The 26,987-nt window shown below is 34.9% G+C and overlaps 1 protein-coding gene across 3 annotated transcripts in view; it reads left to right on the top strand.

The window, feature by feature from the left end:
- Positions 1-26,987, top strand: part of LOC145258191 (methionine synthase reductase-like) — a 130,970-nt gene that overhangs the window by 60,199 nt on the left and 43,784 nt on the right. For all 3 annotated transcript variants that reach the window (XM_080116082.1, XM_080116080.1, XM_080116079.1), the window contains 3 exons: positions 2,135-2,285; positions 6,895-7,012; positions 19,057-19,540. In XM_080116082.1, coding sequence (XP_079972208.1) covers positions 2,135-2,285; positions 6,895-7,012; positions 19,057-19,540 — 753 coding nt within the window. The remainder of the gene's footprint in view (positions 1-2,134; positions 2,286-6,894; positions 7,013-19,056; positions 19,541-26,987) is intronic.

Here is a 26,987-nt window from a genome sequence, read left to right as displayed (position 1 = left end):
AAAAAATGGTTAGTCGTCTCATAAGATGTATAGCAGTAACATACTGAATTTTCATGTGTCTATGACATTTAAATGCCTGTACAAAAAAAGTCTGGAAACTTACTTTCTCCATATCAGAGTTCTAATGTGTTGTATGTCAAACCCCATTTCCCCATTATCATATCTACACTTAATTTTTACAGCAGATTAGAGGTATCATTTCAGTCTTGAAAGACAATGGATATGTTTTGTTAGGTTGTTTTCACATGGAAACTATAGCAAAACAGATGGTTGTGCAATCCGAGAGTACATTTCTGAATTAAATTTGCTAGTGTGCAGTAACAAGAAGTCCAGGGCAACTGGAAACAATACGAGGATAATAATAAGAAAAGCTAGTGTTATTTAAAATGTTTTATTTACTATGTTTGAGAGTGCAGTCTACCACACTAGTCCATAGTTGATAGGATATATGGATATCAGGATATTCCTGAGGATATTAGTGAAAATGTTGTAGCCTCGGCAGAACCCACATCCAATACAACAATAATTTTATATTAATCAACAAAAACATTTTTATTTATTTTTTCACCCTAAACAATGCAGAGTGCAATTTAGATGGAGAGTGGGGGGCTACTTTTTGGAACATAACATAATTTGCTGGGATACTAAGTAGGAGGTTGAGCAGCAAGATATCTGTTCACATTACATTGGGGGTATTTAGTAATCTCAACAGAATCCGTGCCTGACACAACGATAATTTATGTTCATTAACAAAAGAGTTATATTAAAAAAAGAAAATAGATTTTATAGTTCTGAGTTTTTTAGATAAAGAAAAATATGTTCATTTTATTTGGGTTCATCAGACTACTGTTCTCATCTTGAGTGTCATTTGTATGTTTCAGTCGATATAACCTTTAACCTTCTTTAGGTGTCACCATGTTTTATATTGGAAACTTTCGTCTTTAGGTTTTATTTAAAAGTAAAAATAAAAATAAAACATTATCAAACAAAATACTAAGAGATAACATTTCGAATACATTTATAATAAAAAAGGCGGCAAGTTTATATTAAATCCATTAACCAAATGTAAGTTCTAAAAAATGTGATTTATGAAACTGAGAAACTACTGATAAACCGTAACTGTTAAAACACATATTCTCCTAAATAGCTGTCGTCCCTACTTTCAATTAACGAGATGCTTTTTTTTTAAGTTTCATGTAATTTCTTTTATATATATTTATTTTTTTACTAACTGGTAGAAAAAGAAAAAAGAATATATTCATTAAAATATAGTTTTCAAAATTAACACATGCTAAATCAAAACAGCAGATACGGGAGATAACTCAGTGAAATATCTAAGAGTTATCGCCCCTGAATATTTAAAATATGGATTGATTGCAACATTTAAGACTCGAGAGTCTAGTCTGCCTTACTATTCAAACCATAAACAAGAGGCACAGAACTGAAACCCGATATGGCAAACCTAAATCATATTACAGATAATTAATACTTATCATTAAAAGAGTTCAAAAAAAAAAAAGAAAAGAAAGACAACCAAAGAAAACACAAAACTTTGATGTTTCTTTCCTCGGTGGTTCCAGGGGTCATCATCTGAGGTGAGTAGAAGAATAAAAATAAATGGTGAAAGTGCAAAATGGTTAAAAGTAGAGAAATCATTAAAAAAAAAAAAAGAAAAAAGACAAAAACAAGCAAACAAATGTTCTATACCAAACTCAGTAGAATTAAATTATCTACCGATCTGTATGCTTTTAATATGGTGAAACTGTTTTTAAGCTATTTTATTTCAAATCTTAAACTGTCTTTACAACGCACAACAAATAAATGGTCACTTGTCGCTTAACAGTAGTGGGGCTTCATTCCTAAAAAAAAAAAAAAATAGTTTAAAAATATCTCTATCACTCAGGCTTGCAACTAGAACTAAAGTGAAGGAAATCTGGACAAGAATCCAAAATGTTTTTAAAAAAATTAAGTTTTTCCTTGCTCTCCTGCTTAGCTCTTCCCGCCACCTCCTGGGATGCAGTATCACTCGTTAAAACAACCACAGATTCAAATATTTTCATGCTTATTTTCTTTAGGAGTATACAAAACATCTTTTGTACATTTATTGATTCTAAAATAATTTGAAAATTTTCAGTTTAACATCGAGAACGAAAGTCACGTCGTGCTGGTTGTCTCAACAACTGGGGATGGCGAAGTTCCAAACACTGCCCTAAAATTCTGGAAAAAATTAAGGAAAATTCCACGGACAGGTCCTCGCTTGCAGCATTTAAGGTATTCGATTCTAGGTGAGCAAATCTTCCTTAAATTTCTCAAAAAGAAAAATATTCAAGAATTCTTCTGTCATTATGTTGACCTTTTGGTTAGGAGCAAAGTGTAGTATCTGTTTTGATTAGTGATGGGACGATTCCAATATTTTCCCCCAATTTCAATACAATTACTGATTTCTTACTAAATTTTTGATTTTGATACAATTACCGATCTCGATTTTTTTTTTTTTTTTTTTTTTTATAAATCGCTAAAAATTTAACTAGAGTTGTTATTTTTTTCCCAATTACCGTAAAAACACCTGTTAAATGTGCAGATATTTTTTCAAGCGTAAAGATACACTTGTGTGGGATAATCTATTGATTTTAATTTTTGTGACAGTTTAAAATCAATAAATATTTACTATTTTATTATTACTACCAGCAGTGAAAGATTTTGCTTTAAACAAAATCAAAGAAAGACAAAAGAATCGTTTTTGGCATCAGAAAATAGTCACAAATTTTTTCTGATTCCGATACTCCTAAAAGTTGTGATTTTTCCAATTCCAATTAATTGTCCCAACACTAGTTCTGATACTGTATTTCATTTTTTCTGTCCTTGGTCAATGAAGGAGAAATCCTTATAGACTGAAGCAATTTAAATTTTTGTCCCAATTGAGGATGCCTCTTTTGGAACAGTTGGATTTTCTCCACCTTAAAAATTGACCTTGTGTCTAACTTTGACAACATAGACAGACAAGTCTAAAAAATTGACCTTGTGTCTAACTTTGACAACATAGACAGACAAGTCTAAAAAATTGACCTTGTGTCTAACTTTGACAACATAGACAGACAAGTCTAAAAAATTGACCTTGTGTCTAACTTTGACAACATAGACAGACAAGTCTAAAAAATTGACCTTGTGTCTAACTTTGACAACATAGACAGACAAGTCTAAAAAATTGACCTTGTGTCTAACTTTGACAACATAGACAGACAAGTCTAAAAAATTGACCTTGTGTCTAACTTTGACAACATAGACAGACAAGTAAATAGGAACTACCCGTTACAAGATAATGAGCCCCACGTAAGACACACTAGCAGTTGTGATCAGTGCAATATATAGAATTGAAAATATGTAGAATTGAAAATCGTGGCTCATTGTTTTAATTAGAAGTTATTTAGTTCAAATGGGTCTGTAGCGGAAGTAGCTGCAAATTGTTGGTTTACCTTAAGTGCCAGATGAGAGATAGCTTCTTTTTTTTAATTCAATCTTCACTCCAAACAAAGGCAAGGAAATTCTCAAATTTAGTTGAAATCTTTGACTGAAAGTTTTGGTTATGTATTTTAACTTTAGTAATTAAAACTCCATCCGTTATTTATGATAGTCTTGTTATAGTTTAACTTTAAGTGAAAATATCAGTCCCATACGATAGCATTAATAATTTAAATAAAACCCATCCTTTCCACACGTATTTGTCATATTTTTATGGAATTTCATAAAAATTCTATTGTCAGACGAGATTAAAGTTTTAACTAGTAATACGATCTTTTCAAATTAATCATTTAAGCGAAACTAGATATGATTAATGACCCAATTAGTCAAGGATAGAATAGAAGACCTGCCCTTGTCACTCATTGTTTAAGAAAAACAAATGGATGACAAAGGTGGGTGTTTTTTGGGGTTTCTTTTTTTTTTTTTTTTTACTTTTTTAAATTAATTTTGTTGGATTAAACAATTCAATAAATGAATCAGCTCGATAAGAAAATAGCAATTTTATTAAATTTAATTACGTTTTTTTTTTTTTTTTTTTTAAACCCACTTCCTTTTCATTCGTTGACTCGCAAATAGGAAGAGTGAGCGAGAATTATAAATTCTGCAATTAGAATAGTAGCCACATTCTTACAAGATGCTGATCTGTAGGATCAGATAACAGGTCGGGAGTAGCTGTCCGAGTCAATCTGATGAGTAATAACCCCGAAATTGGAAATGAAAACAGCAATCATTACTGAGGAGCACCCAAACGCATTCAAATGTATTGTTGTTTAAAAAAAGGGTGCTGCTGTTTTTCTACCTTTATTTCTGATTTAAAAAGTAGAGCAAAACATCAAATGAGCCACTATCCTGCGCAGCACAGAAGACATTATATACATGAGAATAAAACCGAAAAGGAAATACTGGCAAGCCGACACGCAGAATAAAAAGGGGTCGCTTATCTTGTTTATACAAAAAAGCGAAAAAACACAAACAATAATTTAAACATTCTCATCTTTGGAAGTAGAACTAAAGCTTTGAGAGAGCCCAACTTGGGCCAGCCATTGAGCATTGATGAAAGAGGAACTGACTCACATCTACAGCATTTGTAGCAACAAAAAAATTAAATAGAAATAAGTATTATCTATTGCACTTGTCACGTATTTAAGAAAAAGAAATGGATGACGGGGGCGGGTGTTTTTTTTTTTTTTTTTTAAATTAATTTGATTAGATTAAAACAACCCAATAAATGGATCGACTCGATAAGAACATAGCAATTTTATTATATTTATTTATTTATTTTTATTTTTTTTTTTTTGAATTAATTTGATTAGATTAAAACAACCCAATAAATGGATCGACTCGATAAGAACATAGCAATTTTATTATATTTAATTGTTTTTTCTTTTTAAAACACGCTTTCGTTTTCATTGGCTTACTCGCAAATAGGAAGAATGAGCGGGAATTATAAATTCTGCAAAGTGAACAGTAGCACAAATCTTTACAAGGTGGCGACCTGTAGGATCGGATAACAGCTCAGGGGTAGCTGTCTGAGTCAATCTGATGAGTAAGAACCCCAAAATCGGAAATGAAGACAGCAATCATCACTGAGGAGAACCTAAACACATTCGAATGTATTTTACAATTTATGAAAACCTTGTTATATCCTATGTTATATTTCTCGTGAGTTTGTATGTTATATGTATTTTTATCTTTTACAAATGAAAAATATTGCGTTAATATTAAATAATAAATAACTCCCATTTATAGATTTCCTCACCCCCACCCCACCAGTGTATTTTTACATTTGCAAAAATATACACACATATTAAATTAGTTTTCCAAATAATCCAAAAATTTAAAATCAACAGCAACTATTCGTTAACTAAATATACAGAGATTTAAAAAGAATCGATAGTTGGATCGGAATCGGGAATTTCGAATCGAATTGGTAATTGTACCAGAATCAGGAAAATTATTGAAATCGTCCCATCACTAATAAAAATATAATTAATAATAATAAATATACGGCATAATCACATTAGCACACTGGTTCTCATCAGATTACCAAAGTTAAGCAACATTTAGCCTGGTCAGTATTATAATGGGTGACCATTTGGAATTCCAGGTGCTGTATGTGCTCCCTGCTTATCTCGGCATTGTTTCCACTTCTCTTTGCCACTGGACTCGAGCAGTGCTGATTCAGGAGAGATGTGTTACGTTGCGCAGGACCCCAGGTTGGGAACGGTTGTAGTTAGTAAGTTCCCCGCTCCGACTTTTATTGGTCGTCTAGTTTGTTTAGGACTTTGGTTGTCATGGCAACTGCCAAGACAGCAGAGTTATTTCCCCCTTGACCGTGCATTTTTTCCTCTTACTTGCCGTCAGCTGTCAACCGCTTATAACAACGTTGCCAGCTGAAACAAAATTAACATGCACACAAAAATCAGACGTAACTCAGCACCCCAATTAAGACGTAAGACACGCTGGCTTTTTGTATAAAAATATATTTTGTGTTAGAAATATTTTTCTCATTCTGTACATAATGATTTTTAACAGTTCAGTTTAACGGTGCGGCTTACTTCTCTGTCATTCAGTGATGGAGAGGCGGGGGAAAGACGTTATGCTCTCGACAACGCACGTCTTCTGTGGTCCTCAGACCAACTCCTTCTCCGCTCCTTTCTCTTTTTCTTCTTCTCCTGGACTCCAAAAATCACGTCCTTATATTGGCATGAGTTTTTGCTCGGTATTTTTCCATTCCCCTGGTCGATCAACTCTGTTATCGATAATGGATCACGCATTTCCCGGTCACGTTTTCAGTTTTGTTGACAAATGCATTGCTGCATCTGACTCAGAGACATTGTAACCCATTTCTCTTCAGCTGACCGACTATTGAATTTGTTTATACACGTGCGTCGCCAACCTCACATGACATTCCAACTCCTCCATTATAGTGCAAGGAATGTCATGTTTCAGCCAAAAATGTGTCTCCCCACAAACTTTCATTTTTGTAAACAAAAAAAATCGTCGTCCAATTTCTCTGTTTATGACATAATTATTTTTTTCGCTTCGACTGGTGGACAATCGATTATTCGATGTCCACCTTTAAAATCTTTTATTATTTTTTTTTTAAGAAGTTTTTTATTTTCACAGTTATGTATTGGATGGTCCCAGCCATCCATTACATAACAGATGTGGGTGAGGATTGTGTAACCCTTGCCTTACAATTACACGCACAGCTGTCGTTACAGAGAGTATCCACTGTCTTTCGAGACAACGAAGGCATTGATTATCAAATAATAAATATTAATATTCAAATATTTTTATACAATATACGCAATACTTCAAGCAAACTACATCACTCCTTTTACTTTTATCTATGTTTTTATTTCCCAACAGGGTTAGGAGATACAAACTATACCAACTTTTGTAACGGAGGCAAACTATTTGATCAACAATTTACAGAACTTGGTGCTCAGGCATTTTATCCTTGTGCCTGGGCTGATGATGCCGTCGGGTAAGCAACATGAAATTGCAGTTTACATTTAAATATGTCATAAAACAGTTTTACTATTTATTATTTAATTATTTATGACAAATTAAGGCGTGAAAAATTGCTTTGCTGTTTTTGTTTTCTTTTTCACTAAAAATCAGAACCTCTTTGGAGAATCGTAAAAAGGTTGTGCGTTTTTGCGCTGTAAACAAACAAATTTTTTTTCCGTGTTGTTTTGATTCTTCAGACTACTGTTCTTATCTTGAGTGTTAGTTTTACAATGTTTCAATCAATGTAATCTCTGATCTTCTTCGAGTATATCCTGTTGAACTAAGGAGTCGGCATAGAATTTAGATAGAAATCCTAAGTAATTTGCTTAGGATTGAAATGAATGGCTCTCGTCTTGGGGAGGCTCCATGTTTTGACAAGTTTCTGGGTCTGACCTTTTACTCCTGACCTGAAATGGAACACGTACATCAAATCTGTTGCTAATGTTGCTGGAAAAATGGTGGGATGCTTCTACCGTTTCAATAGATATCTCACTGCTGATGAAATTCTCTACCTGTATAAGAGCCAAGTACGTCCAAGGATGGAGTACTGTTGCAAGAGCTACCAGAAGCACCTTATGCTGCTTTGACAAAGTTCAAAATAAACTTTGTAGTCTAGTAGGGGATGCCCTTTTCTCTTCCCTGCAACCTCTTTCCCACAGAAGAGACCTTGCGAGCCTGTATCTACTTTATCAGTATTTTCATGGCAAGTGCTCGTCTGAGCTCCAATCTATGTTCCTCCAGTCCTGACTTTCACAAAAAACACTTATCTAGCTGAAACCACTGTCAATAATTTCCCCCACTCTTTATCTGTGCCTAAACCTAAATTCCATGAACAAAGTTTCTTTCTTAGAATTGCACACCTGTGGAACTCTCTTCCATTTGCCTGCTTTCCAGCCGACTACAATCCAACGTAAACAATTTCTTGATGAGCCGTCCCCTTAAGTAATCCAATTTACCAACTCACAATTACTACGATATTGTCCCATTAACTACTGTAAACTCATTAATCCTTATCCTTGAGTGGCCTCCGGGCCTTGATAAGTGGTGAAATCTTTATAAAAAGAAAAAGGATTGAAGAAAATTTTTACTCAGCACTTTTTAATTTTTTTACTCACATTCACCACAAACAAAGCCCATCACCACTTAGGGGTTACTATTTGGTGCCATGATTAGGGAAGATGAACAAGATGTTGGTTTATGTTACATTTAAACTTCTGCATATCAGTACAGTCAGGGAAGCAGGTAGCAGAAATGGAATTCCAAAGTCTAACTGTTTGAGAGAAGAAACTATTAGAGTAAAAGGCTTTCTGGCATTTAGTGACCTCAAGAGTGAAGGGGCGTGATTTTGTTACTAAGCGAGTTTGTCGGAGGGGTATGTAAATAAGTTAAGAATGAAAATAATTTTAGTTATGCTGTCTCTGTCTCACCATAATAAGTAAATTCTCTCCAATAAAACAATTATTTTTCCAGTTCTGTGTGCCACTTTTATCTTTTTTGTTAAAAATCTTTGTAAAATCATAAACAAGTTATGTTGTCTATAGTTCTGGGATGAGGTGATTTCATTATGGATTTCGTTTTTCAGACTCACTTCCTCATCTTTGGTGCTTTTTTCACTACGTTTCGGCCGTATCATCCTTCAGCCTTCTTCAGGAGTATCTCGAACTCAGGAACTGTTTTTTTTTTTTGGAATTTCGAACCCAACCCTTTATTGTTATGGGGGTACCATGTTCTTGTTCCATTCAGGCCGTCCCTGCTGCTGCCGCTTAATGCTGTTGCTGCTGCGTCTATCGCTGTCGCTGCCATTGTGTTGTCACTGCCACTGCTTTTGCTCAGGATTGAAATCAGCACCTTGGAGACTTGCAATGCCTGTTCCAACATCTTAGTCGCCTCGGCCATGTGTCACTAGGACGATGATGTATCAATTTTGGGGACTGTTAAACCTGTTATTCTAGGTTCTCTCTTATGATTAGAGGTTCCCAAATTGTGTTCAGTTCTATACTCGGTTTGCTCAGGAGGCTGTTATGTCCTAGCATGTGCTGTTTCTGTGAGTTTTTGAACTTTCCAGTGGGGCTCACTGTTTATTATTTTAACTTCATCCCAGAGAGGGCGATGGTCACCCTTTTCCTTCCATGCATGGTAGGCTATACCCGACTTTTTCGTCTCCCCTCTAGTCACTGCTTTTCGATGTTTCTCCAGCCTTACTTTAGGAGGGCAGCATGTTTCGCCCTTGTAAACCTTGCTGCAGCTGCATGGGATGGAATATATGCAGTTCTTGGTCTGGTTCTCCTCCATTGGTGGCTTTATTTTGACTAGGTGTCTTCTTAGAATTGACTCCCTTTTTCTGATGATGTAAGGAACACATATCTTTTGAATTCTTTCGGAGACGCCTTGTATGTATGGTAGGCAGACTGTTGGAAGTTTTTGTGACTCACTTTCTTCCCTTACCCTATTGTTTCCTCTATCAGGGTAGTTGTTTCGTCGAAGGGTATCTCTTAGCCTAGTCATTTCTTGTTGGTATGTATGAGGGTCGTTACTTATTGTCTGTGCTCGGTGTTGTAGACAGCGTGCGATTCCATATTTGACACTGTATCGGTGATGGGAGTTGAAGTTTAGATATTGTCTGGTGAAGGTGGGCTTGCGATACACAGATGTCTTGAACCCACACTCTGTGTGTGTTAGGAGTATATCCAGGAAGGCCAGTTGATTATTTGTTTCCTTCTCCATTGTGAACTGTATGGATGGTTGTATTGTGTTCACATGATCCAGTAGTATCTGGACATCTTCCTGAGGAGGCCAGAGTATGAAGGTGTCATCAACGTATCTGAGCCACATTGTTGGCTTTAAGGGAGCTGAACCTAATGCCATGTCTTCGAAGTATTCCATGTATATATTCGCCATTACCGGTGACAATGGCGAACCCATAGCCAGACCTTCTTCTTGTCGATATATTTCAGTACCCATTCTGAAGTAGGATGATTCCATGCAGAAGGTCAGCATTTCCATTATGTTTGGCAATGGTACACACGTGCGCTCTTGTATGGCAGGGTCTGCAGCTAGTTTGTCCCTAATTACAGTTAGTGCCTCACTTGTTGGGACTTTGGTAAACAGACTGACTACGTCAAGGCTAACCATTTGGTGCGAACCGATAAGTGCATCCTTGATCAGTTCTGTGAAGTGGGCTGAATTCTTAACATGTGTTGCTGACTTGCCTTCCAATGTGTTTATTATATCCACAAGGTAGCGCCTCAGTGGATGTAATGCTGAGCCTCGGCAGCTCACTATAGGTCTTAGTGGAATACCGTCTTTGTGTATTTTGGGGAGACCGTACATGTGTGGTAGCTTACTGTAATGCTGGACTAGCTGTCTATACTTCGCTGGTGCGATGCTCTCTTTGTTCTTAGTTAGGATCTGTGACAGCTCCCTCTCAGTTTTCAGAGTTGGGTCCTTCTTTATTTTACCGTAGCTACATCTGCAATTAGGTTTGCCATTTTTTTAGAGTATTCCGACATGTCTCTCTCTCTCTCTCTCTCTCTCTCTCTCTATATATATATATATATATATATATATATATATATATATATATATATATGCATACATATGTACATACATATATATATATATATATATATATATATATATATGAACAAATGATTAATAAAACATGTTAAAAGACATCTTGAAAAAGAGTTAAAAACATATTTAATTTTAAAAAAGGAAACACAAGATAAGTTGATAGTCCTTAATCCGCGGAGTTTCGAAGAAATACTCTCCTTCTCATCAGAGGGCAGGAATTGGCAAAATGCAGGATCGGATTTTGCATATAAAAGTATTTAATGAAACTACAAGTAAGTCACAGATCTTACTTGGTTAAAAAAAAGGGTGAGGTAAGGGGAACAGGAGGCAAAAGAAAAATAATAAAAAGATTTCACATGAATGGACAGTCCGGTGAAGGGTAAAAATCCAAAAATGGTAAAATCCAAAACGGTCGAATTTAAAATTTCAATCCAATGGGTAAATTCCTAATGGTTCAAAATAATCCAAAAGGCAGAGTTCCTTGGAAAAAAGCGCAAATAGAATGAATTTCAAATCATTAAAAGAAAAGTACTGGAGAGAATATTTAAAAACACGTCTGTCAAGGCTGAATGAATCCAAAATATATATACATATATACATGCATACATATGTACATACATATATATATATATATATATATATATATATGCATACATATATATATGCATACATATGTACATATATATATATATATATATGCATACATATGTACATACATATATATATATATATATATATGCATACATATGTACATACATATATATATATATATATATATATATGCATACATACATATATATATATATATATATATATACACACACATGCATACATATGTACATACATATATATATATACACATGCATACATATGTACATACATATATATATATATATATATACATGCATACATATGTACATACATATATATATATATATATATACACATGCATACATATGTACATACATATATATATACACACGCACACACACACACATTACCACAGTGGCGTTACTTTTATCTGCTAGTATTATTATACTGCTGTCACTCTGTAGGGATCGTATAGCCAGCTTATCTTCCCATGTGATGTTTGATTTGGGTGGCTTGGCTTTCTCCAGTACTTGTCTCACTTTCCATCTTATTTCATTGCCTTGGCTCGTGGGGACTCTGAAGGCTACCTCCTCAATATGAGTTATTATATCTAGGTATGGAATGCATTTGGTGGTTGTTGCGAAGTTGAGACCTTTATTCAGTACCGTTTCCTCTGAGTGACTTAGCGGCTAGAACTGCTAGACTCTGAAATTCCCTTCTGTGTTCCTGCTTCCTCAACTGTACTGACATGCAAAAGTTCAAGTGTAATGTGAACAGACATCTAGCTGCTCAACTCCCTACATAGCATCCCTGCAACTCATGTCCCTGATAGTAGTCCTCTATATCAAAGTGGCACTGTGCTTTGTTTGGGGTGAAAATGTAATAAAAAAAATTATTATAATTATTATTATTGCAACTGCGACCATAGTCTTAATTTACTTGTTATACCTGCATGGTACTAAGTAAATAATTCCGATGAACCAAAATTCAAAGAAAATGCCTGTAGAAGCAAACAATATTTTATTGTTGTCATTATACAACTGACACCACAGCAACCAAGGGAAGATAAGCCAACATTAATCTAGAACGAGTTATTTCCCTTAATCTCTAAAACGTCTCTTGAAATCGTAGTAGGTTTAATGGAGTGTTTTTTTTTTTTTTTTTTTTTTTTTTTTTTAGAGGCATCACCACTTATCAAGGCCCAGAGGCCACTTAAGGTTAAAGAGTGTACAGTAGTCAATTGGACAATATAGTAATCGTTAGTAATGGAAATTTGGTAAATTTGTTAACTTAAGTGGAACAGCTTGTCAAGAACTTGTTTACGTTGGACTTGAAGACAACCATGAGTGTAAGACTCTGAATGACCTCTAGTTTTTATCACTGAAGCTTGTGCCCAATGTTCCATATGATTGCTGTTGTCATGTGACCATTTCAACATTTTACCCAGGGTAGATTGATGTTGTCTCACAAATTGTTCAGTGGGAGGTCTGAACCTTGTTTCATCAAGATTTCAATTTATGAAGAACTCGACTGGTTCAGATGGCTTAAAACAGACTTGTGTTTCTGAATTGTTTTTAGACTAGGATTGGATTTGTATTATTTGAATTAATGTTCAGTCTACTCTTCTCATCTTTCACAATGTTTTGGCCAATGTAACCTCCAACCTTCTTCACAAGGACCCATGACGTAATGGATAACATACTAGGTGAAACTCAGTTTTTCTGGAAATTGAAGTTTCAATCCACAGTGTGAGCAAATTATTTAAAACTTCTACTCAGTCATGGCTGACCAAATAGCATTATGTTATCCCTATGGATTAAATAAAAGGGTGCCATATAAAACTCTGTGCATATTCCCAAGTTCAACAGAAAGATTTGACAAGATATAGCTGAAGAAGGTCAGAGGTTATATTGCCTGAAATGTTGTGAAAATAAAACTCAAAGTAGTAGTCTGAATAATCCAAATGATACAAATATAGACCCATGGCGTAATGGATAAAGTGGTAAGTGATAATCAGTTCTAAATGAAAGTTTTTTGGACGTTGGAGTTTCGGGCCATACTATAGAATATAATTAAGAATTATATAAGATGCATATCCAGTCATGACTGACAAAACAAGAACAATCCACATCAAATTAAATAAAGGGTTCAATTTGAGGAAGGGATATTTCCCTGAAATATCATACAATGCAGAACATCCATACTGATGCAAGTAAGAACACAATGTCATGTTGGAAGTATTAAAATATACATATATACGAGGGTAAATCAAAAAGTTCTGAGACAAATTGAAGAAAAACTTTATTTATGGAAGTTGAAAACTTTATTTTTCTACATACGATCCGCCTAACTCAATACACTTCTGTAAGCGATGTTTCCATCAATAAATTTCTTCTTCATAAAATTCTGGAACTTGTCTAGTGAACCAGGTCACAACCTCTTTCTTTGCTTCATTTATGGATTGAAATCTTATTCCTTTCAAATGTTCCTTCAGTTTTGGAAATAGGAAGAAATCACTAGGCGCTAAATCAGGACTATAGGGAGGGTGTGAAAGGATTTCCCAGCGAAACTCACATAAAATTGTTCTTACAGTCTTGGCCGTGTGTGCTGGAGCGTTGTCATGATGGAACAGAATTTGACGATGGAGCTTTCCTCGTCGTTTCTTAGCCAATGAAGTCTTCAGCTTTCTCCTTCGTAATAGCTTGCGGTGATAGTTTTCTGTCTTTCAAGAAAATCTAATAAAACGATTCCATCTTTATCCCAAAAAACAGTTGCCATTATTTTTTGAGCTGACCTTTCTGCTTTGAACTTGATAGGGCCTGCTGATCCTCTTGGTAACCATTGTTTAGACTGAACTTTGCTTTCAGGATCGTACAGGTAAATCCATGTTTCATCACCGGTTATGACCCGTTCAAAAAAGTTTGCCTCATTTGCTTCAATTCTAGTCAGAAGGGCCAATGAAAGATCTGATCTCAGATTCAACTGATTCTGCTGCAACGCTTTAGGCACCCAACGAGCAGAAAGCTTACTCAGACCAAGATCTTCTTTCAGAATTGAAAAGGTTGACCCAAATGAAATGTCAAGCTCCTTAGCAATCTCATTCACCGCTATTCTCCGATCTTCTTCAACAAGATTCCTGACAAGCTCGATGTTTTGAGCATTTTTTGATGTTGAAGGCCTACCTTCTCTTTGGTCATCTTGAAGATCATTCCTACCATCCTTGAATCGTCTGATCCAACGATAAACAACAGCTCTAGAAGGTGACGAGTCTCCATAAACATTTTGTAGAGCTTTAATGATTTCCGTCGGTTTCCATTCCAGTTTTGTTAGAAATTTAATGCTTGCACGATGTTCAAATTGGCTCATTTTGGACTGTCAAAAAGTTAATATTATAAAATATTATCTGAAAAAAAAGAATAAAAGATTTAGAATGCTGTAACTTGTCAAATTTGTTAAGTAATCAGTAGTGTAATTAAACCTTGTTTTGTTGCTCTATTTTCATTTAGATTGAATTTATATCACTTGTCTTAAAACTTTTTGATTTACCCTCGTATATAGTAATAATAAAAGGTGAAGTTGCAAAGCTTATTTCCCCATCGTATCTTAATTTGCTTTCGTTTGTGTCTATCCGTTACAAGATGCATCTGAAGAAGGCTGGAGATTACATCAACCAAAACAATGTGAGAATAACATCGAAGATGAGAACAGTAATCTGAATCATTAAAATTATCTTCAGCTCAAAAATTCTAAAACGTTGTGTGTAATGTTTTCCCATTCAGCCATTTTATAAAGATTGGTTCGCTCAGTTCAAAGTGCGACTTACTGCGTCATTACATTCTCCATGAGTGTTTCTCTTTTGGGACTCTAAAAAGGGATCTGAGATTTGGCTTAAAGCAGAGGTTCTCAACCTTGTTTGGCCCATGCACCCCTTTCACCATTTATCACCCACCCCATTCTCGTTATTTCCAAGATTGCCTGTCTCAAAAAGGGCATTGCTTTGCTATTTCAAGTGTTACGACATACAAAGTTTCAGTAACTTTTTGGTTTTCTTCTTTAAAATCTTCTGTTCAAAACAGCTTCACCTTTTTGAGAGCATTCCTATGGCATTCAAAAAATTTTTGTTCTTGTCTTGGTGATGAGGATGAACATTTCGCAAATGTTGCTTCATCTTTGCTGGTTTCATAGAATCATTTGTCAAAACTTTTCTGCAAATAACACACCAGGGCCTTTCTTCTCCATTTATGATGTTGGATGTCAATCCATATTCAATATATGAATGATTGTATTTTCTTTTTTTTTAAACTTATAATGGGCTCCGAATTCTGTAAATAAAAACAGGAAAAAGTTAAAACTATAAATGGGTTAAAAATTCATCCCCTGAGAACTCAAACTTCATCCGTGGCAGTGAATTTCACCTCTATTGAGAACCTATAGCTTAAAGCATCAACAATGTCGGAGACCTTGGCAGAGGTTGAAGATATAGTCAGCTCACTCACAATTAGGATGGAGCCTACATGAATTTGGTCTTTTTTATATGTCACATTGGTATTGAACACAGGTTACTATTTTGAATTTCTAGAGGACATTACTTTCTCATCTCTCAAGCGGCGGCTTTCTGTCTGTTGTAAAAGATTCATTGCATATGCTTAATAATGTGACATGACCGCTTGAGCAGGACACTGGAGGCCACCAGACCACCATTATAGATAAGTGTCTCATCAATGTAGCTAGCACAGTAAGATTCAACCCCTAGGCCAAGTGTGTGGAATTAATGTCCGACTAATTAAATATTGTATTTAATTGGCAATTAGAAATGTTAAACTAATTATAGTGCTTATACTGATAACGTTGACTCTAAACGAGAACCATCCATTATTCCACTAGTATTTATCGCTTCAGATATATACATATATACTGTTGAGAGATATGTTGGATGGACAATTAAATGTTAAGAATAACTATTGTTTTGATCAGAATTGACAATTTTGGGCAAAATTAATAAAATGTCAGTTCGGTTAGGTATTTTTTTGCTGATTTTCTTTTGATTTATACGTAAAATAAGACAAAATTAACATATTGAAAAATAAGGAAATTTTGCAAGTATGTAGACCTGTCTGATATTTTAGGGTTTTAGTTTACTTCCTGTATCTGCTATTTGTCATGTTTCCTTTCTTATACAACCAAAGTCTTCTTGTGTTTCTCATGAGTGAATACTTTAGTCGTCTAGTTAAAGAGATAAGGCGGTTATATTATGTGGTTGCCCTTTGGCTATGATTACAACGTAGTATCTGTGTTATGTTGTGCTAGGCCTTTCCAGGGCTCAGAACGATTATTCTGAGTAATTGTTGAATTATTTAGGTTAGAAAGATATTCAGAAAAATATGTTAAAAGAAAAGAATGTTAGTTAAAATTTTTATGTTAGATATTTAACTGGGGAATTTTGTCTTAGGGAAAAATTTCATGAATAGAGGAGAATCATAAACAAAGCTTGTTTGGAATTTGGTAAATAACGATTGTCCTCTCTGACTGATGTAAGAGACACGTAAGCCAAGAGATATCGGCATTAGGTTAGTTAGAGGACAGGAGTTGTCACTGTGATCTGATGGAAGCATCTATGAACCAAATTAGGAAAATATAAGGGAGAAGATTAAGAACTGCAAATTCTGAGACATGGAACATTTGGAAATGATAACTCGGCATTTTGGGTGTTCCATTCAGAAAAAGATGTCTTCATTTTAGGTGCCTGCTGCCAGTAGAGAGGGGGACAATAAATAAGGTATGTTACAATGTTGAGTGTCAAGCAGACAAACGTGTTATTCATTATTGTTAAAGACTGTTCGTTTATAGTCCTGTTCGTTATTGTCGTGAATATGTGAAAACACCCACATACATAAAGAAAGACTATTAAATATACACGTAACAGACTAACACGTACAAACACTCGATATACAAAGAAAAGTAACTGTCCTTAAAATTCTAACTACTAGACGATACATGAACATCGATTACAGAAACACGTATACCTTATATACACTAGATGTACATAGATATGGTTACATGTAAACCTGAAATATAGCACATTAATGCAAATGGAATACTCTTTAATGTACTTACTTGTCTTAACGATAAACGCAGCATATTTCTCTTTTCCATGACTGTTAGGTGGCCACATCGACTTAGACGTTAGCTGATAAAAGGTTAAACAGTTAATATAGCCACACTGATGATTGTTGTTAACGAAGAATCATGTATATCTATGGATATGAAATAATATTTAAAAATAATAATTATACACATTAGCAAAAGTATGCGATCAGAGAAGTGGGTTGCTAGTATATATGACGAACACATATATACTAAAATACCCCCTCAAAGAAGGAGGTAATGTTTGGAAGGATGATATCATAACAAGCAAACATATACTATGCTACATCCCTCTCAAATGGGGAGGTAATGTCTGGGATAATTGTATCATAACAAAAGAACTGAAACTAGACTATATCTCAAAGATTGGTGGTAAAGCCTGGGATGATGGTATTGGTGAATATGTGAAGACACGTATATGCACATAGAAAGACTATTAAATATACACGCAACAGATTGACACCCCATATACAATGAAAATTAACTGTTTTATAATTCTAACCACTAGACGATATATGAACATTGATTACAGAAACACATATTCCTTATATGCAAACACACACACACACGCACATATATATATATATATATATATATATATAATTTAAAGGAGATTAGAATAATAGTCTAAAGAGCTAAGTGTATTTTAATGTAATAGTGAAATTACTAGTTTAATTAAAATACAGGAAATGCTCGTTGTAATTTAGATATATGATAAGCTCGATAGTTAAATGTCCTAGAGCTAATTCAATATTAAGTAATGTGATTTATAATTTAAAAATTAAAAAAAAAATTTTTTAATTTAAAAATCAAATTTTAATTAAATTAAAAATCAGTTGTTGTTGTTCCTTCTTATGAAACTGATTTTTAATTTAATTAAAATTTGATTTTTAAATTTAAAAAATTTTTTTTTAATTTTTAAATTATAAATCACATTACTTAATATATATATATATATATATATATATATATATATATATATAGACATACATAGACAGTTATATATACAACACAACAGCTAGACAAAACATGTTTGAATGATAGGAGGATATGACATGCATCACATTTTTAGGATTCAGAAGAGTTTAACTTACAATTGAATTTTACCAAGTATTTTATCCACTATGCCATGGGTCCATTCGGACAATTCTATTATGAATATTAGGAACCATAAACCGTCTTTTCTTTTTAGATGTATATTCTTACTACTTATCACTATATGACTTCTGTACGAAATTCCGAGGGGAACCTTTTATTTAATCTACCCAGTCATGGCTGACGGAATGAGAGCATGCTACTCCTATGGGTTAAAGGGTTCTGTTCGAAATTCTGTGCAGATTTTCAAGTTCAACAGAAAGATTCCCAAGTTCAATAAGATACACCAAAAGAAGCTCAGAAGTTACACTGACCGAAACGTTGCGAAAATAACACTAAAGATGAGAACAGTAGTCCGAAGAATCCAAATAATACTAATAATCAATCGTTATCTCAAAAATTCAGAAATGTAAGATTTTTTTTTTTTTAAAGTTAGGGGAAATATTTAAAAAAAAAAAAAAAAATATGAGTCAAAGAAAAAAGTATTTGTTTATTTTTTTTAAATCGTGAATGTTTTTTGTTGCTTTTTTTATAGTAAACGCTTGCTTGTTTTTGTTTGTTTTTGTTTATCTTTTGAAAACCTGAATGAATGAAAATAAATTTTCTTTTCTTCAGACTTGAACTGACGGTAGAACCGTGGATTGAAGGTTTATGGCCTGCCTTGAAGAACGAGCACATCTTTGAGTGTTTGAAAACAACAGAAAAGTCCAATACAATGGACACCACAGATGTAGATTCCACGTTGCCTTCTGAAGGGCCCATTTCAGAACATGATGCCAAATCTGAAGATCCTGTGCCAAATCCGGAATCTGACGGACCCAGACTTCCAAATCCTCTTCTTAACAATTCTATCACGGACATTCCTTTGGGTGTAGAATTGATGAAACAGGCACCACATTCAAATTACATAATGGATTTAGCAGCCAAACCTCTTGATAATATGTCCAAGGTGGAAATTCTTGTGCAGCCAGAATTGGAGAATGGTTTCTCTTATACAGATTCTGGTCTCTGTACATCCCATCTCGAAGACACGGCCTTAACTATACCTATATTGTCTCCACCCTATCTAGTCATGTCTTTAAAACCTGAAGAAAAAGTGGTAAGTATATTTTGGAAATATACAGTTGATATATGTAGAAAATGTAAATAATTAAAAAAAAAATAAAATGGATTGAAAAATGATCTCGTAATTTATGCTGCAACTAATCACTCTAGCTGGAGATGATGGTTTACAAAATGGTTTATCTAGATGCTAGATAAAGACACGTGGTGGGTCCAGATACCAGATGTAGTCTTTGACAATCACTGTAATAACAGTGTGGAGAACCACAGCAGTAAGCACCAATGGTTGGCGTGTGCCCTCTGTGGAGAAGCGCTGGCATTTGAACTCGAAACTCGTCTGATACGAAAAATAAGAAAATAAATGTAAATTCAGGTCCTATCGTGGTTTGTGGTGGCAGTATAAAAAGACCTTTTTTTTTTTTTTGTTTCATGATAGTGACATCTATCTCATACACGCAAGGTTGCTGTCAGTTGGGAAGAGGACGAAAAGAGAATTATAATGGCTGCAACAGCGAGGGAGAAGAAATAAACCACTGATTGTTAAAAAGAATTGTAGATCCGACCCCTCTCTTTTTCTGCTTTCATTGATTTGAGTCAAGTATGTCCTAAAATGGAGATTATGGTTTGCAAAATTAAGAAAATTAATGATATTCAGCGTTACCCATATTTTATATTGTCGCTTAATATAAACGTTATAAATGTCAATTTGTAAATTTAGAACATGTGATGCATGTCATGTTCAGCAATGATTGCATGTTACAAACAACGGACTTCTATCTGGTTTGAGGTTTGATCATCTAGAATGTTAAACCCAAATCTAAAATCGAAAATACTTATCAGATCTGTTACTATGGTTGCTGACAAGTCTACGATGAAATCATGTAATGGGCCCATGTATCCAATAAAATACATGGTGGGTCCATATTCCAGATGGAATCACATGGTGGGTCCAAATACTAGATACAACCATGTGGTGAGTTCACATATCAGATGAAACCACATATGTCCAGATGTCAAATGAAACCACATACGTCCAGATGTCGAATGAAACCACATACATCCAGATGTAAAATGATACCACATACGTCCAGATGTCAAATGATACCACAGATGTCTAGATGTCAAATGAAACCACAGATGTCCAGATGTCAAAATGAAGCCACAGACGTCTAGATGTCAAAATGAAGCCACAGACGTCTAGATGTCAAAATGAAGCCACAGACGTCTAGATGTCAAAATGAAGCCACAGACGTCTAGATGTCAAAATGAAGCCACAGACGTCTAGATGTCAAAATGAAGCCACAGACGTCTAGATGTCAAAATGAAGCCACAGACGTCTAGATGTCAAAATGAAGCCACAGACGTCTAGATGTCAAAATGAAACCACATACGTCCAGATTTCAAATGAAACCATATGAGTTTAGATGCCAGATGTACAATCACTGTACCCAGCATCGTATGCAATAATCGGTTTAGCAAATTAATAAACATACTTGATGCGATTATCAGCCTCTATAAGAGTCGGGGTATGTCCTAAGATGGAGTACTGCTTGTACATCTGAGAAATGTGCTGCTCTGAGCACTTTTACCATAACAGCACGAAATTGATTTTTTAATCTTGTGCGAGGGATGGTCTCTTCTGTTCTTTGCAATCTCTTTCTCATAGAGAAGATCCTGGTGGTGTTACTCTACTTTATTAGTTTTTCAATTACTCAACTATATTCTAGTCTTTGCTTCCTCCTTGTAAGACATTTACAGTAAGACCTTGTAAGCTGTTAGTTGTATTTAACAAAAAACTACAATTAGTCATAGTTAGACTGAGTGGTGCCTGTGTAGATGGTGTATCTTTTGGTGTTTTTACCTGTTGGGTGGCATGTGTTCACTGGCGATGTAGAGACACAGGCTTAAGGGATTTTAGCGTATCACATTCCAGTTGTTTGGGATAGACTTGGAAAGTCAAGGCATGCTGTGTCACGTAGCAGGTGTTCCTTGAAGAACTCTGAATTTTTGTTCATCAAGCCACTGTTTACTGTTTTATAGGCTTGTTGAATTTCAGGCTTGTTAGGTTTGGAGTTTGAAACGATTTTTATTGGATGGAAAAATTTTTTGAGTTCACATGTTGCTGTGAAGACTTCTTGCTTTTGGGAGCGACAAACAAAGCAAATCCCAATAAGGTGGGTAGCAATTAAAGTCATTTGTTTTTAGCATTTGCTGTATCTCGATGTGACAATCCAACTTAAGAAGTAAAAAGGAAAGAAGAAAGGAGAAGTCAGACGAAGAAAGAAAAAAGAAAGGAGGAGCTTATATCAGCTCGTTCGTCTCGTCTCGCACATTGATTTGTAATCTGCCACGCAATCAAATGTTGACTAATAACATATATATATAATAGATATAATCATAGATGTGAAGAGACTGTGTCAAATACATAATATAGAATGATAGATTGATCTTAGATCTATGTTTCCCCTCCCCCCCGGCAAAATTGTTCATAACAAACACTCATCTAGCTACAACCACTGTCACAATTTCCACCACTATCTATCTGTGCCTAAATACAAATGCAAATTCCATGAACAAAGTTTCTTTTATAGAACTGGCTGTGGATCTGAACCACGGGTCTGCTTTCCAGCTGACTACGGCATGGTCATCTTCAAGTCCAATGTAAACAAGTTCTTGTTGAGCCGTCCTCTTAAATAATTAAATTCTGCCCAATTTTCACCACTATCAATCATTATGCTGTTGTCTCACTGACCACCTTACACTCATTAACCCTTAACCTCGAGTGGTTTTTAGACCTTGATAAGCAGTGACTTCTTCGTAAAAAAAAAAAAGGAGAGATATGAAGAAACTGCTATACAGATAAATAGATAGATAGACCAAGCACCTGTCTTGCAATTTGTTTTGTTATTATTAGTCGATCGATGCCTTCGTCTCAAGAGACAGTGGACACCCCTGTAAGGGTAGTTGTGCATGTAATTGTGAATCAAAGTTTGCGCAATCACCAACCAGACCTCTCCTGAATCACCACTGCTTGGATCAAGTGGCAAGGAGATGCCCAAGACTGACTGGAAATAATGCCGAGATAAACAGAGAGTCCATATAGTACTTGGAATTTCTAAATGGTCACCCATTTTCAGTACTTACCAGGCTTAATGTTGCTTAACTTTGGTGATATAATGGGAACCGGTGTCTCAACGTTATGTCATATATATTTATTATTCTGTTGTTATTAATATATATGTATACTAGCAAGCTGCCCAGCATTGTCTAGTCGTAAAATATGCTTAAATATGAGATTTTGATTAATGCAGATTTTGTATTTATTATTATATTAGTAATACACACGGACGATAAATTGCTTTGGATAATTATGAATTTCAAGGGGGTTCTGCTAAAATCATCTATAAATATAAAAGCGAAAATGTATGTATGTGTGTTCGCTTTTTCTGTATGTCTACAAAAGGCTTTTTTCAAAGAAGCGGTCGGTCGGTTCACAACTTCTTAAAACTTTTTATATCACATATAAGTCATATCTCCGAGTTAACAACGGAGCTCGCCTGTCTATTTAATTTGCTCGACTTCAGAAAGATAAATATTCAACATTTGTCGCTCGCCGCTTGTGGATTAGGCTTTTTTCTATAATAAAAGCGACACTAATTCTGGCGGTATTTTTCCAGTCTCGATCGCCGGAAATGTCCGAAAGCAATCAGCTTTGATCAATGTGGAAATATTATTTCCTTATATCAGAAGACAATTGCTATTCAATTTAGACAAGTGGAGCTGTTTCCCCCTACCCCCAACGTCTTGGGGGAAAAAAAAAAAAAAAAAAGCATTCCCACACTAAATGAAATGCAGTCAAAAGTTGACCTCATTAAGTCATTAAAACGTGCACCTGCTAATTTAAGTAATTAAATAAATTCAAATGTGTTTCCGTTAGCATCTTGCAGTGGCTCAATGGTTAATGTCGCACTCTTTTTTCTCACACTTTAATTTACAACTTTGCCTCAAGGGTTCGGGTTCGATCCTCATACTTACCCACCAAAACATTTTTTTTTATTTTACCCCCCCCCCCGGAGTTTTGATTTACCCAAAACCATACACACCTCCAAACACCCGGGCAACGCCAGGTACCCCTCGCTAGTCATATTTTAAAAACCAAAGCATCTTAAGTCCTCAAAATACCACTGTTTTGTTTGAAAATGAATATACTTTCAAACGAATTAATAAATAATAATGTACATTATATATTTTAAGAGTTTTAAGCAAGTAAACTGATAAAAATGCTAACATCATAAAGCGGCGTTTTTGGTAAGATTTTTGTAGTGACCCCCTTCCCCTAATTTTTCAATGGTCATACTGCATTTCTCTTAAGAATTTCGTCATGAAATTTGGTAATTAACTAGAAAAGATATCACTTTTAATAGATTCAGGTGTCCAAAATTCTATGACAACTCATTTTTTTTTGCTGTGTTAAAAAAAAAAAGACTTCAACATGACGAGTTTGGAAAATTTTGAAAAAAAATATCTTCGGCACCCACTGTTAAATAAATCAATCTTTTTATTACATTTATCCATTAAAAATAAAAATGTGACTTGCTTTCTCTTGTGGTACCGAGCAATTTAAAAGCATGATACCTGGGGGGAAAAAAATCATTCTATTCTAAAGAAGTATCTAAAAACGAGAAGCATTACTATCAGCGATAGTATTACTGTAAACAAACGTTTCTTTTTTTGTTTTGTTTTTTTATTCCAGAATGAATTAAAAATTTAAAAAATGAAAATATGAATATAAACAAAATGTTCTTAGATATTTAGTTGAAGCTCATATTATCAGACCATAATTAGGTTAAATAAAGCTATTCGGTTAATTTTTTTTTTTTTTTTTTTTTTTACATGGGGGGGGGGTCACCACTTATCAAGGCCCAGGAGCCACTCGGGGATAAGGGTTATTGTGTGTACACTAATCAGTGGGATAGTATCGTAGTAATAGTTAGTATTGGGGATTTGATAGGTGTCATTACTTAAGGGGGTGGTTCATCAGGAATTTGTTTGTGTTGGACTTGAAGACATCCAAGTTGAATTCGGGGGTGGGGGGAGACAGGCAAGCGGCAGAGAGTTCCACAGCCGTGCAGTTTTAAGAAAGAAGCTTTGTTCATGGAATCTACGTTTTGATTTAGGCACGGATAAAGAGTGGGGAAAATTATTGACAGTGGTTTTAGCTAGTCAGGTGTTTTTCGTGAAAGATTGGCGGTGGGGGGGCAGAGAATGGAGCTCAGATGAGCACTTGCCATGGAAATAACGATAAATAAGAGACAGGCTCGCAACGTCTCTTCTGTGGGAGAGAGGTTACAGGGAAGAGAAAAGGTCATCCCCACCAAGCCACGAAGTCTATTTTGTACTCTGTCAAGGCAGGATAGACTGTTTTTAGCAGCTCCTGCCCAGATGTGGCAGCAGTGCTCCATTCTTGGACGTACTTGGCTTTTATACAGATAGAGAATTGCATCATTAGTGAGATATCTTCCGGAGCGGTAGAAGGATCCCACCATTTTCCCAGTGACCTTAGCCACAGACTTGATGTATGTGTTCCATTTCAGATCAGGAGTAAAGGTCAAACCCAGAAGCTTATCAAAACATGGGGCCTCCCCTAGACGAGAGCCGTTCATTTCAATCGATGCCAGATGGGGATCAGAGCGTTTATGATGTAATGATAGGAGCTTGGTCTTAGATGCATTAAAGGTAACCAGCCACCTCTTCCCCCACTGAACCACGCGCTCAAGATCTGAGGAGAGAGATTGTTGCCATTTACGGCCTTTGATGTGTTGCCATAAATAGTCGTGTCATCAGCATAGATCTCAACGAATGATTTAATTAAAGCAATCCCAACCAGTCCGGCGTTATTTTTGATCAAATTTTAAAAATATTTATATGGTTGAAAAGACAAGAAAATAAGCTTTGTAAATATGTAACTTGTGTGCACTTTTATCCATTGCATTAGTTTTTAATGGTGAACTAAGTGTTTTCTTTAAAAAAAACAAAAAAAACGTGAAATATGATTTTTTTGCTTCACATGTGCGAGCAGTACCTCCCCCCCATCCCCAATATATTTTGTTTTCGCCTTTTTTACAAGTTTTTTCAGCAGATTATAATTGAATAGACACTAATCTACCAATTATATTTAAAAAAAAAAAGAAGCAAAATCAATATTTAAATATTTGTAGGGGGTGCTCAGTTTCTAGTTAAGTTCCTATTTATTTGACTCCCCACAAGGACAGTTTTTAATGTGAGGAAAATCCAGCTTTCCAAAAAAGGGTCAATCTGGATAGAAACAAACATAAAACTTGTCTCAGTCATAAAGGATTTCTCCTTCACTGATAGAGGACAGAAAGGTGAAGTGTAGCATCAAAATACTACACTTTGATCTTGGCCCGAAGTCCAGGTAGCGAAATAAAAAAACTGGAACAAAATAATGTGTCACTCGGTCAAGAAATGTAATTGAAAATAAAAACCAAATTTATCCAAAATTTGCGAATGATTTGTTAGCTTTAGCAAAAAGTGTTTTTTTTTATATTTAAATAAGTGGGCAAAAAGTACTTAATAAGTTTTCCAAACATCACGCTTTCTGTTAGTGACGTCACTTGTTTTAAATGAAATTTATTTTTGTCTGTTTGTCGTAATTCTTAAGTTTTACACCCCTCATTTACATAAGTTTACATATTTAAAAGTAATTTGATGTCCAAAATCTAAGGCATAACGTTTTCAAAAGCCAATAATTATGACCCACTAATCATGAATATGGGTGTCAAACGCCCTCTTAAAAAAAAAAACTCCCTTAATCCTACCTCTAACCCTAGGTATGAGTGGCAAGCCCCTTCCTCCTAAAACCTTCTTTAGCTCTAACAATAACACTAAGTCTAAGTGGCAAGCTCCTCACTAAATAAGCTACATATAAGTGTCTAGAAAAAAAAAAAAAAGAAAAAGATCCTTCCTTAAAGAAAAGTCCACCATTCATCACCCATAAAAAAATAAATTGGTCAACTGTCCTAAAACACTAGAATGGTCTCGAAATGGTGAATTATTTTACATTAAATTTATGTGAAACTAACCCCCACTCTAAATTCTAAATTTGTTTTTGTTTTGTTTCTATCAAGTCTTCAGGGTGTTCACACATGATTTTCCTTAGCTCTATCATAAACTCAAAGTTAGAGTGGCAACCTCCCCACCTTTCATAATTGCACAAAGACCCTCTTAAAACCACATACTTTTTTTAGAAAAAAAAAAAGGCACACAGGATTTATTTCCTATAGAAATAAAATGGTTAACTGCCCTAAAACGCTAGAGTGGCTCAAAATGGGGAATCATTTTACATTAAATTCTAAAATAATGATTGTTTATCTTTCATTAAAGTTTTTCAAGGTATTCACACGTAATTGACTACAAAGGTAAAATCGCATATTTTGGAGAGGTGGTCAGATGTGGTTGGAGTG

This window comes from Euprymna scolopes, chromosome 33 (genome assembly GCF_053919585.1).
Source record: "Euprymna scolopes isolate OS-2025 chromosome 33, ASM5391958v1, whole genome shotgun sequence".
In the NCBI taxonomy this organism is placed as follows: domain Eukaryota; kingdom Metazoa; phylum Mollusca; class Cephalopoda; order Sepiida; family Sepiolidae; genus Euprymna; species Euprymna scolopes.
Note: the sequence above shows the minus strand (reverse complement) of the source record. Positions and strands in the feature narration are given on the sequence as shown.